General features: G+C 38.6%; 1 protein-coding gene and 1 non-coding gene across 3 annotated transcripts in view; one reads left to right on the forward strand and one right to left on the reverse strand.

The window, feature by feature from the left end:
- Positions 1-740: 740 nt before the first annotated feature.
- The window catches only part of WWTR1 (WW domain containing transcription regulator 1), a 233,902-nt gene continuing 218,863 nt past the window's right edge, over positions 741-15,779 (reverse strand). For both annotated transcript variants that reach the window (XM_012437092.3, XM_064378791.1), the window contains exons 6-8: positions 10,784-10,917; positions 9,141-9,253; positions 741-4,465 (exon numbers count right to left, since the gene is read on the reverse strand). In XM_012437092.3, the coding sequence (XP_012292515.3) occupies positions 4,281-4,465; positions 9,141-9,253; positions 10,784-10,917 (432 nt within the window). In that variant the 3' untranslated portion in view covers positions 741-4,280. The remainder of the gene's footprint in view (positions 4,466-9,140; positions 9,254-10,783; positions 10,918-15,779) is intronic.
- Positions 8,747-8,853, forward strand: LOC135275926 (U6 spliceosomal RNA). The gene has a single exon (XR_010343515.1). It is a non-coding gene; the product is annotated as a U6 spliceosomal RNA (small nuclear RNA).

The following is a 15,779-nucleotide window of genomic DNA, read 5'->3' on the forward strand; positions in this document are numbered from 1 at the left end:
GCTCAAACTTTTAAGTTACAAGAAACCTATTTCAAAAACCAGTCCATAGGAAAGGGTTGCAGAGTCTAGGTCAATGAAAGTATTCCAGCAAGGCTATGAGCCACTGGGAATTCAGTCATTATTTATCTAAATTTCTGGTCAGGAATGAGGTTGGTAAATTAGTCACCATCTAGCTTCATCATCTGTAAACTTTCTATTAACATTATTGGCCCATCTTTCTACTGGGCTGTTCGTTTTTTCTATTGATCTGTAAGAGTTTGTTGTATATTCTGCACTATCATACCTGGCTAAATATTATTTATTTATTTATTTATTTTTGTAGAGATAAGATCTCACTATGTTACCCAGGCTAGTTTCACACTCCTGGGCTCAAGCAATACTCCTGCCTCAGCCTCCCAAAGTGCCGGGATTACAGGCATAAGCCAACATGCCCAGCGAGAATCCTGTATTCTTGATGATCTTGTCAAATCTGTGAGGGTGTTGGGAGGACTATACATATATACACACACATATATACACCTTTAAAAACCTCAGTGGGCTTTGTAAATAAAGTGGAAATCAGAAATCTGTGAGCATTTAGAATGTTGAAGGCCAGGCACGTGAGCCAAGAAATTGTTTGCCTACAGAATTTTCTTTCTTTCACTGTCTGCCAGGAGGGTTACATAAGCCTCTTTTCAGTACCACCCAAAACTCCCAGTAAAAGGAACACAGACAAATAATGAAAAGACAAAGGCTCCAAGTGCAAGTTCAATTGTCTTTATTTTTCTTATACAGAATCAGAGAAGCAAAAACCAGTACCAAACTCCAGGTAAAATGGTTTGATCTGATAGATTTGGCTGCATACTTTCGGTATGCAAAACACTCTAAACTTAAAATAGAAATTTGTATATTACAAAATGTAGAAGTAAATTTTTTTAAAAGTTAAAGTACTAGCACATATATGTGTTAGGGAAATGGCCTCTGTCAATTGCCCATTTTCCCAATTAAATTAATCTACAATTTCCTCTTTTTAACAGCTTATATTTTTCATAAAAGTTGTACTTTCAGAAGTTACTTTCTAATTACATCATGAGAACACAACTTGTAATTAGCAACACTTCTGTCACTCTAGATCACTTCTTCTGCAGAGAGCTTTTCTACCAAGTTAGCATCAACCAGCACAATAAATTTTTCACTGTTTTATCTGCTTCCTGTATATGGTATAATCAGTGAAAGAAATGGCATTTCACATCCTTGATAATATGGTGAAATATTGTCTAACAATTACTTAGATTTAACAGAATTACAATTAGGTTTTGACAATGTATTTACTTCAAGACAATGTATTTCATCAGAAAAAAATATCTTGAAAGAAAGACCTCTGAAATTAATTTTCATTTGATATGACTTTTCTGTGACAAAATTTTGGGGTGAAATGATGTTTACTGGTTGATTTAGTACTAAAAAGACGAGTATTAAAAAGACTAAAGAGTTGTTTTATAAAAGAAATATACTATAAATAGCACCTTATCAAGAATTCTGCAGGGATTTTAACACTTACGATAATAGGAAATAGCCATTAAAAAAGTTGCTCTAACTTTAGATTTCTAACTTTAGTGTTCTTTAACAAAGGCCATATTTTATGGTCTTAAAAACAAAACAAAAAAAATTATATCTGGCTTTATCTATTAGTAAACGTAAAGGGTCCATATTTTATTCTGAAAAAATATTTATTATATTCATTAATAAATGTTCGAACTAATTGAACTAAAAAAATCTTCTAGTATTTTCTAATGCCACAAGCTTACTAGAAAATTACTTCTAAAAATTGGTAATATAAATCATCAATGATTTAACTGCTTTAAAAAAGGGGTATCTGTTTCTCTTACATTTAATAACCTGAAAATGAGTCTATAAAAATATTTTTTAAAAATACAGTAACACTGCTGAGTTTTGTTAGGTCCCTTGTTTTTTTAATTTTTTTTTTTTTTTTTTTTTTTAGCAAGAATGTACAATTCTTTTTGCAATTTTTTGCTAACAAAAGACAAAAAGAAATAGTGCTCCCTTCAATTTAGTAGCAATAAAGTCATCTACCTTCATCTCTCTCAGAGGGCTTAGGGAGAGTGAAAGGAATTAGAGGAACATAAACCAGGGTCCTTCAGGAAAAAGAAGTCACTTCATAGTGATGGAGGCAGCAGCAGTCTACACTCTTATCTTTCTGCATGCTCAGCATCAGCATGCCCTGCCCCTCCTCCTTCCAAAGCCTTCTTTTCTTCTACAACGGGGTCTTTTGGTATAAAGGTCGTAACAGAAAATTGTTGCTTTGTCCTTTTGGGGCACCTCTCGCATCTCCTGCTTGTTTTGCTTTTGGGGTACTATAACTTGTCTCTTTCCATTTCACAACTAGTATCCTTTCCACGATATTCCATAACTTCACTACTTCATCTCTGACCTTTTCACTTGCCTTCTTTCCAACATGATCCAATGTACTCTGTACATGTATATTCCGGTAGATGAAAAGGAATCTTATTTAAGATCTCCAACAAATAAGTCCCCATGGAAATTGAAAGTGTCCTCTCTGAGACCCGAATTATTAATGTCTTTTAAAAAAAAGATTAAATTCATAGATTATAAATAATATTAGTTAAAAATATTAAACAGTTGAGGACTTCATTGGCAATGCAGGCAGACTGCATGCCGGTTGAACATGATGCTCTCTCAGTCCTTAAAAGCTAATAAAAATGTTTTTGGTTATGTAAGAGGTATTGAATATATATTTCATGCCTTTTTATACCAAGTGTAGCAAACAGGGTTAGGATTATGTACTTAGGAATCAGTTTTACTGAATTCAGAAACATATATCTCCACCATACACCCTGAAAGGGCATTTTTTTTTTTGCACGTCAGTCAGAGATCTGCTTCATCCTTCAGTTTCATAGATAGAATTACTTTAAACACTTGAAATCTAGAAAGCAAACCTGACAAGACTTCAGAATTTTAAAAGCAACAGTTCATTGCATGTGCCATCAGGTTGAAATCTATGTTGTCCTGATGTTTTCAGAATTGCTTCAAAAGACACAAATACAGTTGCCACCAATTTAGCAAAAACATTTGGCTGCCTTTTGTCATCAGCTACAAAATTACAGTGCTTTATAAAATAAACATGAAGGCTGGCATGGTGGCTCACATCTGTAATCCCAGCACTTTGGAAGGCTGAGACAGGTGGATCACCTGAGTCAGGAGTTCGAGACCAGCCTGACCAATATGGTGAAACCCCGTCTCTACTAAAAACACAAAAAATTAGCCGGGCGTGGTGGTGCATGCCTGTAATCCCAGCTACTCAGGAGACTGAGGCAGGAGAATCGCTTGAACCCAGGAGGCGGAGGTTGTAGTGAGCCAGGATCACGCCATTGTTACAGCCTGGGCAACAAGAATGAAACTCCATGCAAAAATTAAAAAAAAACAAAAAACTAAACAAAACATCAAATTTCTAAGCTGCAATTTTTAAAATCCCAAGTTGCAATATTTCAAAAACTTTTGTTTGAATAAAAAATGCTCATAGTTAGTACCAAACTGGTCTCTTTCACAAGATCTGTAGAGTAAGAACTGTGACTAACGCGGCTGCTGCTACTCTCCCACTGGAGGGACTAAGCTGTCTAGATGCTCTGCAGTAAAACAACGAAGGCTAAGCTACAACAGGACTGTGTGTGCCTTTGTAAATACAGACTAATAAGAGCCATCAGAGCCAGCATGGATTCAAAATTACATTGTATTCCATACAGTAGAATTTTACTATCCGTACAATGATTTTTAAAGCTCAAGTTAAATAGTTTTTAAAGCATTGGGTACTACTGCCATCAATACAGTTTTTGAAACGGTAAATCAGGTCTAATTTTGTGCACATTTCCTGGACCGAGCTGCCCTCAGAATTAACTGCCTGTGGTCAGCTTTTTATGGTTTAAAATCAGTTGATGTAGAAATTTCAATTAACACCCATAAAGCTTAGCCATGGGGCAGAAGAGAAGAAAAAGTATTCTGCATAATCCTGTAGATACAATTCTGTATAATCTGTCACAAGAATGCAGGCTTGCAGAAAATGAAAATAGAATATTTATTTATGTTTAACTTAAGTTACTCTCAATCGAAACCAGGCAATGATGAAACTGGCAACATAAAAAGGAGGGAGCATGAGTCATGGAGGCAGAAGTGATGCACCTGCAGACTTGCTCTGCTCCATCACCTTTTCCAAGAGGCCCAGGAAATGTAAGGTCATGGCTACATCCGAGTTACAATGGTAGTGATTACAGCCAGGTTAGAAAGGGCTCACTTTTGTTCAGAGCAGACTCTACATCATTGAAGAGGGGCATCAGGTCTTCAGATTCCAAAGTTCCCAGGTCAACGTTTGTTCCCGGAAGACAGTCAAGGAAATCAGGGAAACGGGTCTGTTGGGGGTTGATGTTCATGGGTGTTTGTCCTGCGTTTTCTCCTGTAACAGAATGAAAAGAAACCATTTTAATTCCTTCTTTTAGGCTCTTGAAAGAGGAAAATTTCAAGTATTAACACAACCATCACCTTCATGTCTTCAACTACCACATTATTGACACTTACTCAAGGAGGTACAGAGATGTGGAAGAAATCTAAAATTCTTTCTGGATAGATGTGGTCCAGAATGGAAAAGTCCAAGGAGATGAGAAAGGAGCATGTGAAAGTCACTGTGGATTTGATTTATGATCTGTGCCTTCCTGTGCCAGAGATGTTGTGAAGAACTGTTTTGCAAAGAGTAGAGAGGCCCTCTCTGTAATAAACACCTTATTACAGAACTATAATCTACAGGTTTTATTGTAAGCTTACGTTTACCCATACCATCCTTCTTTATGTTCAAAGAGAATGGTGTGAAGCTTCTTTTAACAAGATTATTAAAATGTTGTCTTCATTGACGTCTTTAGGTATCATTTATAAAGGGAGTTCTACAGATGTTCTCCCTCTTTCCTTAATACATACACCCTACAACTATCTACCTTTCTCACAAGTATATAAGCCACAATGCATATGAGCATGTTAAGGCTTTGGGTCTTAAAGAAATATTTTGTTTTCTTTAAGCCACTATTTCCTAAACCCATTTAATCACCTAAACCTATTTTGGCAGTATGTGTATCCTAATAAAACTGAAGTTCTACAGAACACAGGTGAGAAAATGCTGTACTAGAGGAAAAGTAAGTGTCTGGGATATGACATGAAGAATATAGGTTCTTTATGTGTGCTAGTATGGGACAGAATGTACTACTGACTTTTGTGTCATTAGACTGAGCTTTGTGGCTATGTAAGCTTAGACACACTTAACTTGTCTGATTCTCAGTTTACCCATCTGGAAATCAGGATTATAAGCGCCTTCTACAAAAGTTGCAGTAAAGTGCCATGTAGTGTCTGCCACATATCCATGGCTCTAGGTGTCATTGGTATATACAAAGTTATATACATACAGAAGTATTATAAATGTTGATTGTCCTGAGAGAAAGAAAAACCTAGGAATTCAGCCACTATTAATTATACAATATCAAAACAACAGGTTAATTCAGATAGTCCCAGACAATTTTCTGAAGGGATAATATCTACTTCAAAGATTGAGAAGCACTAATAACTAAGACCAGCTCCACCATAATGCATTTTAAAAACTTGCTAAATTATCTTTTGTGTGTTACAAGTACAGTAGCCTTCCTGAAAAGTGTGCACGGAAGTTTCACTATTTTAAGCAAAATTGGAGAAAGTTCATTTTAGCAGTTTCTGTTTTCTAAGAAGAAAAATCATATCCTTCCAAATGATGAAGGAACCGTAATCCAATTTGCATTTTGGTGATAGCAAAACACAATGGCTTTGCCAGAAGTCACAAAATATTAATGACTCCTGGGCAATATTTTACAGGATTTTCATTGCAAAGGGCAGTAATCTAAAAAATTAAATCAAGTTCAACAATATGACCTCAATATAGTTACTAATATTAAAAAACAACATCAAAATAGAAAACAAAATCTAAAATAACTTTCTTCTACCCACTAGAGTGTAACAGATAAAAATGAGGCTTTAAATAGTATCTGTTCTAAAAGAACTCTCTGATCTAAAGTGCTGGATGTCTTTTTTCTCTTTATCTCCAGTTAGAATCATTCATTTCTACTGGTTTCCCATTTTAATATTCAAATACTCAAGAAATACAATTTTTAGCCAAGCAAAATATCTGTTTTAAAGAATTTCTAGGCTAGGTGTGATGACTCGTGCCTGTAATCCACTTTGGGAGGCTGAGGTGGGTGGATCACCTGATGTCAGGAGCTCAAGACCAGCCTGGCCAACATGGTAAAACCCTGTTTCTACTAAAAATACAAAAACAAAAAAAAAATGTGCCAGGCTGGGTGGCACGTGCCTGTAATCCCAGCTACTCAGGAGGCTGAGGCACAAGAATCGCTTGAACCCAGGAGGCAGAGGTTGCAATGAGCTGAGATCACACCACTGCACTCTAGCCTGGGTGACATCATGAGACCCTGTCTCAAAAAAAAAAAAAGAATTCCTCTTATTCTCGGGAGGGAAGGCATGAAGAGACTGGCTAAGCTTCTTCATTAAGGTTAACACTCTTAAAATAGAAGCAACTCTGCAACTACACAGTAATCTTTTTGGTCTTTGCAGTTTATCCATTTAAAAAGTGGAAGAGATAAACACAAGGCAATTCTTAAAAGGGTATGATTACTGCAGAATATTCTGGAAGGATGGATGATTTCCCAGCCTTTGCTCATGCTATTCCCTCTACTGGATCCTCACACCAAGTCCAGCTGTTGTTTCTGTGTGTGTTTTGCAAAGGGAGTGCTCAGCTGGCTCGTTCACTGCCAGCGCGTGGTCCACAGGCCTGACAGATCTTTTCTAGCCACACTTGAGCTCTGCCTGCTCCCCGCCCCCACGTGGCTTTCCTTCATCTTGTTACTGTATAATTACATTTCTACCCTTGAGAAGATTTCTGCCCGTTTCCTACAAAGACTTCACAGAGTTGGCCCCACACTCAATGAGCTGACCCTCACTTAACCAGGTTAACCTGGCACTCTGACATTGATCAAGTCGATTTTGTGCATGACATCCGCCTTTTTACTGGAGAAGAGCACTTTGAGTTGGGCTCTGTGATCTCATGACTCCTCATAACTCCACCATAAGCATATCACTCCTACTTTATGGGTAAGAAATCTGAGGCCCACAGAGTAACGTTATACAACTTACCCAAAGGTGCTGCTACCAGGAGTGGAGAAGCAAGGATTCAATTCAGGCTGCCTGTTGGCTAAAACTGTGTTCTTTTCAGGACATCATTTAATTCCACATTATGGCTTTACAAAAACACTCCCTACTTACCGACTTGAGGTTATTTTAAAGAGATATAGAATAGAATCCGTGAGGTCATTTTAAAGAGACATAGAATAGAATCCATCCTATTTTACGGTTTTGATTTTTTGAATGTCAAACTTAGAGTTAGATCCCCTGAGCTTTTTTCCTTATTTAACTCTGCTTTTTATCCTTACTGGCTTCCCAGTGTCTAAAAGATGAAAGTAAACAATTATTAAACATAGGAAGGAGCCACTTCCTAAGGCTATTCCAAAGACAGCAAAATAAATCTCACACTCAAAAAACAGAGAGAGAGAGAGAGAGAGATGAAGGTGGCAGGGGGTGCAAGTGGGAAGAACTGAAGTAATAAACTGAAGAACAGTAAAACAAACAGTACAAACTATTCTGGTGTGACTCCTCACAAGACAGTCTGCACAATCTTCTCAGTGCAAAGATGACAGCCGACACCAAGGACACCAGGAGAGCAGCTTTAACATACTGCATTTGTAAGACACCTGCCTACAAGCTTGACTCTGGTCTTTCCGACAATTTAGACTCACAACACAGAGAGGAGCCATCTAAGAGCAGAGTGTAGAAAACCACAGGCACCATGGCAAACGCTTTGCGGAAAGCAATTATTTATATTAATCACAGAAACAATTACTTTCCTATCATCAGTGATAATGGAGGAGAAACTTGCACGAATAACTCCAAATAGTGGATATGCTGGCTGTCATTTATTTTTGGTTCTAGAATATCTTCTGAGAGTTTATGACTTTCATAATTAAGACTAGATAAAGCTAATAAGACTAACTTCAGTTTTTGCAATTGGAAGTCTCACTCCTTGAGAAAAGGAGAAAAAGAAAGGTAATCGGAAAGCCTGCTGAGCCTGGGCCTGAAGGATGCACAGGCTGGGGACCAGGTGAAAGTAACACTGACTCTCTTATCTCTAATCGCTGAGGGAGGATATTGCTACCATGTTGGAACTTGGAACTGACAATTTAGAATCCTCTGAGTTGCTCAACCTTCCAAATGCCCACTGCCAATTGCTTTTTAAATGCAGTGAATGACATGAAAAAATCTGCATACTGGAGCTCTAAACCGGTGTCACTTTCCAAGAGAAAGGGCAGCCCATATACTGTAACTAAAAACTAGAATAGCATAAATACGCCTCTGCAGAAGCATGGCAAAGCAGAGAGCGGTGTCTTGATGCAATTGTGAGGAAGGGGCTATATGGAGTAAAGATGAATTTTAAAAACCACAGAATTTAAAATCCTGTGCCCAGATGTAAAACTATACTTGTATGAGGAAGGGGCTAGAGTTTATTAATAGTGCCTGGGAGTTCAGTGGCTTTTCAGTTGTCATTTTATGCTGTTGAGGAGATTGTTTCTGGTTGAATTTTAAAATTGAGATGACTGTACTTGCTTTGGCAGTACATATACTAAAATTGGAAAGATATTGGGAAGATTAGCATGCCCTCTGCATGAGAATGACATGTAAATTCATGAAGTGTTCCATATTTTGTTTAACATTTCTGTAGACACTGGGGACTACTGGGTGTGAGGAGGAACAAGGGGTGAAAACTAACTATTGTATGCTATGCTCACTACCTGGGTGACAAGATCAGTCGCATCCCAAACCTCAGAATCACAAAACACACCCACGTAGCAAACTTGCGCATGTACCCCTGAATCTAAAATGAAAGTTGGAAATCATAAAAATAAAATACAGTAAAAATAAAATTGAGATGACCGAAGAGATCATTTAAAAAACACAAACGCACTGCAAGTGTTTGCAGGCTTTGCTCCTACCTGTATCCATCTCATCCACATTGCTGAGGAAGTCCTCCGGAGTTGTGGGGACACTGTAGCACCCTAAGCCCAGGCCACTGTCAGTGCTCTGCTCCCTCGAATGGTATGGTCCTCTGCAGAGCAAAAGATGGAGAAACTTCAACGTGAGCCCACTAAGTCAATCTCAAAATTAAAACAAGTCACAAAAGCTCTAAACTAGTGTAAGTGTGCCATTCTGCCCAACTTTCTAGGTTGGGCAGGAAGGAAAGCTGACTCCGATTCCCTTTAATTTGAAAATGTATAAACTCATAAAAATGAAAGCAGTCATGTGTGGTCATTCACAATAAATTGACATTGACTTCCTTTTCACCTCAAATTAACCATTTGAACACTATTCTACATACAGAGTATGATACGATTTATGTAAGACTTTTTAAAAAACAGAAACAATGTTGAATATTGCTTATGGATATAGAGTATGACACCATTTGCGTAAAACTTTTTAAAAAACAGAAAAAATGTTGACTATTGCTTATGGATACACACACTAACAGGCAGTAAGAGCTATAAAAATCTATGTGATGGACACACACCACTTTCTGAAAGTGGCTACCACTGGGAACAAAAGGGAAAATAAATGAAATTTCAGTGGTTGGGGGATGGATTCAAATATTAATTATAATCTTTATTTATTAAAAATAAGATTGGATGAAAATATGGCAAATCCGGGTAATGGGTACATGGGTAACTCACGTTATTTATTAAAAATAAGATTGGATGAAAATATGGCAAATCTGGGTAATGGGTACATGGGTAACTCACGTTATTCTTTCTACTTTTCTGTATTTCAAATACTTTAAAATCAACAACTTAAAAACTCCATTACTTATTATTTCAGCTACTGTTTGTTTTTATCTCTATCTTTAATAATGTTCATAATTGTATTTGTTTGCTTGCCAGATGCTTCTGCAAGGGCAGAAGAAAAGACATAGGAAATAGAGCATTGTCCTTTTTATTTGATTTAAAAACTACTTCGGCTCATGAAGATATTTCTGGCTAAATTCTCTTTCCCTTTTGCTCCTTTGTTTTAATTACTTTTTAAATTGTGAAATAGTTTTAAACTCACATAGCAGATGCAACAAGAGTACAGAGAATTCCCATGTACCCTTCCTTCACCAGCTTCCCCAGTGATAACATCTTACATAACCATAGTGCAATTACCAAAACCAGACTGTAGAATACTATTAAGTAAACTATAGACCTTACTCACATTTCACCCTGAACATCATCTTAATTGTTCTGTTCTCAATTTGCCATACAGCATGCTTTTATCCCCTATTGGTTACATAAAACCACAAGAGTCTTCCAAGTACAAGTACTAGACAACACCGTCGTGTTTATTACAGGTTCACACCCATTTTCAAACTCTTAACTAGGGATTTACTCTGTATTATATCACCAATTTTTAAATTTGGGAATTTTTTTTAAATGTAGATGATTTTCCCTGCTTTACTTTTTTCTGCCAGCTCCTCCCACTTCCTCCCTTTATTCTCACCCTCCACCCTCAAGCTCCCCACCTCTTCCCAATGTAAACAAAGATCCTACTATAGTCTAGATCACATAATAAAGACAGCAAAATAAGCGTGCCCCAAATATTAACTTACCCATTGAGGAAAGGATCTGAGCTATTATTAGTGATGGATCTCATGTCTGGGGTCATGGTGGGCGGATTGACAGCAGCCTGAACTGGGGCAAGAGTCTCAGCTTCCATGGGGAGCTGTCGACAGAGGGCAGCTTCCTACAGAAGGAACAACAGTCAGAGTGGGAAGCAAGAGTCATTCACTCATTGTCACAAACCATGGAGCAGAGTGTACTTCACATCGAAACTTTTCACCAAATACAAAGCACTGTGTATTTACTCCCAGTAAGTCAAAATCACCAGGCAACCATTAGTATTCTTTCCCTGAAGAAAGTCTTACAGACTAAGTCACTTCACGTTCACAAAATTAATGGGAAGCTCAGCTATTATCTGACCTAAGAGCACTTAATGTAGCAATCATCCCACCCATGCAATTATTTAAGCACCCAAAGCATAGAAAGTCCTCTCAAAACACTTTCTCAGAGACAAGGCTATTTCTATCTCAGGTTCTCAAACCAAATCTACATCAATGAAAGCAATCAGACTCCTCTGGACTATAAGGTACATTTTGGTCTTTGCCACTTACAGGCCAATCAAACTGTGGGATTACAGAGTCCAGGCTCTAAATTGCATATGGCAGTTTTACGGTTACAGGCAGGAAAGCAAAACAATGAGTTGAAAAGTTTGCTTTAAAAAGTCAATCAGTGGCTAGCCATGGGGGCTCACGGCCATAATCCCAGAACTTTGGGAGGTCAATGTGGGCGGATCACTGGAGCCCAGAAATTCGAGACCAGCCTGGGCAACATGGTGAAATGCTGTCTTTACAACAAATACAAAAATTAGCTGGGCATGGTGCTACTTGGGAGGCTGAGGTAGGAGGATCACTCATGCCTGGGAGGTTGAGACTAAAGTGAGCAGAGATCACACCGATGCACTCCAGCCTGGGTGACAAAGTGAGACCTTGTCTCAAAAAAAAAAAAAAAAGTCGATCTATTTGACTACTTTGTCGACTAAAATTCTGGAGCTGGGGAACCATGTAGATCCAATCCAAATCCCACAGACAAGCAACTGTTTCATAGCATATGGATTTCATTAGCAAAAACAAATAATACAAGCATTATTTTATAAAAGCTAGCATTACGTTGCCAAGGAGAGTCAGTCCAAAAGGCTACAAATTTACTGACTGCAATACTTTCTCTAGGTATAATCTCCAGGAGTCTCTCCATTTTGACAAACATGACCAGACACCAAATTCCTTTCAAATTTGCTGCTGTTTCCAGAAAAGAATACTTTTGTATGTTTACACTTGCATCCCAAACCAAGGTTAGGCCTTTCTCCATATTTATGCCTATCAGTTTCCCACTTTCCATGCTGAAGTCATTGGTCTCACCATCCCTCAAACCCTAAAACCATGGCTACAATGGCAAACAGAACACTTAGGACTTCTAAGTTACGGTATCTTTGTTAGATCTCTTCTAGCCCTAACATGCTGTGACTTCAGAGCGTAAATGCTGTCTAGACAAGTCCTAGTGAAGTCATCGGCTATAAAAATTTTCAGTTACTAGAGTTCATTGTGCTGCTACAAACCATGAGAGACCTGATTGATTTTTTTTTTTTTAGCTGTACTGTTAACTTATACTGAAATAAATCCTCTAGCTGGAAAGGGTCTCTGGCTCACTTCTGTTCATCTAGATTGCAAATAATCAGAATACTTAACAAACAAATTTTATTCAGGAATCTATAAAAAGCAAAGTGAAAAGCATGGAGTGTTTTTGGTAAAAAGATTTCAACCATCATCTAAACCTTGGAAGTGCCTTCTGAATAAACCTAGAAAAATCAAATTATGTTCTGATAGTTGTTTTTAACACGGCAGGCAAGGTGCATTAGAAACGTTATTATCCAGCCAAAGTTCTCCTGAAAGGCTCAGAAGGAACAACAGGGATTGAATCTGACATAAAAAGCCTGGACCCCAGCAGTCCCCATCCCTCAAGCACACTTATATACCCTGAGCCACAGTTTGAAAATTATATCTGGTTAATGGTAAATTTCTAGTACTTTATTAACCATAAATGCAAGAATCTTTTGACTAGTAACCCTCATTATCCAAAACCACAAGTTTTACTAGACTATTATATTTTTCAACCATTCTGAATAAATGTGGGAGTTTACCTATAAATAAATATGCTTTTAATATAAAAGTTAATGAGATGGCTGCATTCCTTTCTGTTTGACAAAACGTTATCAACGTATGTCTTAAGAATACAAGTTGAGGGTGCGGTGGCTCACACCTGTAATCCCAGCACTTTGGGAGGCTGAGGAGGGCGGATCATGAGGTCAGGAGTTCAAAACCAGCCTGGCCAACATAGTGAAACCCCGTCTCTACTAAAAATGCAAAAATTGTCTGGGCATGGTGGCACGTGCCTGTAGTCCCAGCTACTCAGGAGGCTGAGGCAGGAGACTTGTTTGAACTGAGACCCGGGAGGCACAGGTTGCAGTGAGCAGAGATTGCGCCACTGCACTCCAGCCTGGACTACAGAGCGAGACTCCATCTCAAAGAAAAAAAAAAAAGTGAATGTGCAATTTCCAGGAGTTCTAAATTTAGATATAGTTTAGATATAGTAAGAATCATTTCTAGAACTTCATGGGATTAAAAAAATACATTATATATAACATATATAAATCGTTATTGGTAATGATACATAAAATTAAAAGAATGAATACCAAAAATTAGATATAAAATAAATAGTTCTAAACTTTCCTATTAATTTAAATTAATCCTAGCTATTTCCAGTAAATAAAACATAAAATAATGTTTGTGTGTGCCTAAGTATATAAATAAAATTTAAAGGATTATTTAGAATAATCAAAGCTGAAAAGCCTATAGTACGTTGGGGGAATGTTTCACTGTGCCATTTCACATTTGTTCTACCTATTTTAAATTAAAGAGAACAGAAGCTCTATTCTCCAGCATTGCTGTTTCCCTAACTACCCTGAAGACTTAACCACCAAGTCATCCTAAGGGCAAATGCTGCTTTCTGTCTGTAGGGGGCTCACAGTATCACTGTCTACCTTCAACTGAGTAATAAATGAGAGAAAAATCAGAAAGGGTGTTGAATGGTATACCAGGAATTATTATTATTATTATTATTATTATTATTATTGAGATGGAGACTTGCTGTTGCCCAGGCTGGAGTGCAGTGATGTGATCTCGACTCACTAAAACCTCTGCCTGACAGTTTCAAGCGATTCTTGTGCCTCAGCCTCCCAAGTAGCTGGGACTACAGGCATGTGCCACCACACCTAGCTAATTTTTGTATTTTTAGTGGAGATGTGGTTTCACTACATTGCCCACACTAGTCTCCAACTCCTGGCCTCAAGTGATCTGCTGTCTTGGCCTCCCAAAGTGCTGAGATTACAGGTGTGAGCCACTGCACCCGGCCTGAATAATACTTTGAAATATAAATTAGGCCAGTCTGAGTTAGAAAGTTATTATTTATAATACAACACTTTGTCTAAGATTATTCCAAAATCATTCTTGTGTCACAAGTTATTCCACACAGCAGCCAAAGTGAAGCTCAAGTGGCTCCCTGCTCTAAAGCCACCTGCTTCCTGTTCCACCTGGATGGTAAATAGAGGCAGGTCCTCACTGCAGCCCACCGCACCCTGCATGACAGCCCTGGCCACCCTTTCCTCCCATGTCTCTGATGTGCTCCCCTCCTTCACCCCCTTCCAGTCTCCTGGTTTCTCTGCTGCTCCTCCCCTCTCCTGCACCTGCACCAACTGTTCCCTTTGCTTGCAAGGTGTTCCTCGGATCTTCCTAAAGCTCATTCCCTCATTCATGCCTGCCTCATATAGATGTCACCTCTTCAGAGATGTTCCTACCTCACTGCTGTCTAAAATGGCCTCACTCTTGTCATTTTCTATTTATTTATTTATGAGACCTAGTCTCACTCTGTCACCCAGGCTGGTGTGCAGTGGCACAATCTCGGCTCACTGCAACCTCCACCTCCCAGGTTCAAGCAATTCTCTGCCTCAGCCTCCCGAGCAGCTGGGATTCCAGGTGCCCACCACCATCCCCGACTAATTTTTGTATTTTTAATAGAGGCGGGGTTTCACCATCTTGGTCAGGCTGGTCTTGAACTCCTGACCTCGTGATCTACCTGCCTTGGCCTCCCAAAGTGCTAGGATTACAAGGGTGAGCCACCATGCCTGGCCCACCCTGTCATTTTCTATCTCTTAATCTGCATTAATTTTCCTCAACGTAACCTAGGTCTTCATTCTCTGTCTTTCCTACTAGAATGTAAGCTTTACGAGGGAAGGGGCCTTGTTTGTCATGTTCACTCCTGTATCTTAACTAACTTAACAGTGCTAGGCATACAGTGGGTACTTGGAAATATAAACTAAGAACATTCAATCTCACCTCAATCACAAATATGAGTGAAATAATAGCCTATTGTATACAACCCAACTAGCCAGGTGCAGACTCCATCCTCAGGAAATGGTCCTACTGCACTCTTTCCTGCCTCTAACTTAGGATGAACAGGAGGGTCGAATGGTCAGGAGACAGATGCTTGAATTGGAACCCTGGTCCTGCTATCTGCCAGCAAGTTATTTAACCCTCTGATCTTCATTTTTAAAGTGGAGATAGTAAGAGCACCCACCCAAGAAGGCTGCTGTGATGATAAAGTGGGATAACACTACTACAGTGCCCAGCACTCAAGATCACATAATAAATGCTTAAGGAATTATTACTATTATTTCATTTTCTGAATTCCAACCTCAAAAAACTAAAATAAACAATTTTAAAAGTCACACTGTCGGCTTGGTGCGGTGGTTTACGCCTGTAATCCCAGCACTTTGGGAGCCTGAGGAGGGCGGATCATAAGGTCAGGAGTCCGAGATCAGCCTGGCCAACCTAGTGAAACCCCATGTCTACTAAAAATACAAAAATTAGCTGGGCATGGTGGTGGGTGCCTGTAATCCCAGTTACTTGGGAGGCTGAGGCAGGAGAATTGCTTGAA

Source organism: Aotus nancymaae, unplaced genomic scaffold (assembly GCF_030222135.1).
Source record: "Aotus nancymaae isolate 86718 unplaced genomic scaffold, 86718_ANA_hifiasm-v0.15.2.pri h1tg000019l, whole genome shotgun sequence".
NCBI classification, from domain to species: domain Eukaryota; kingdom Metazoa; phylum Chordata; class Mammalia; order Primates; family Aotidae; genus Aotus; species Aotus nancymaae.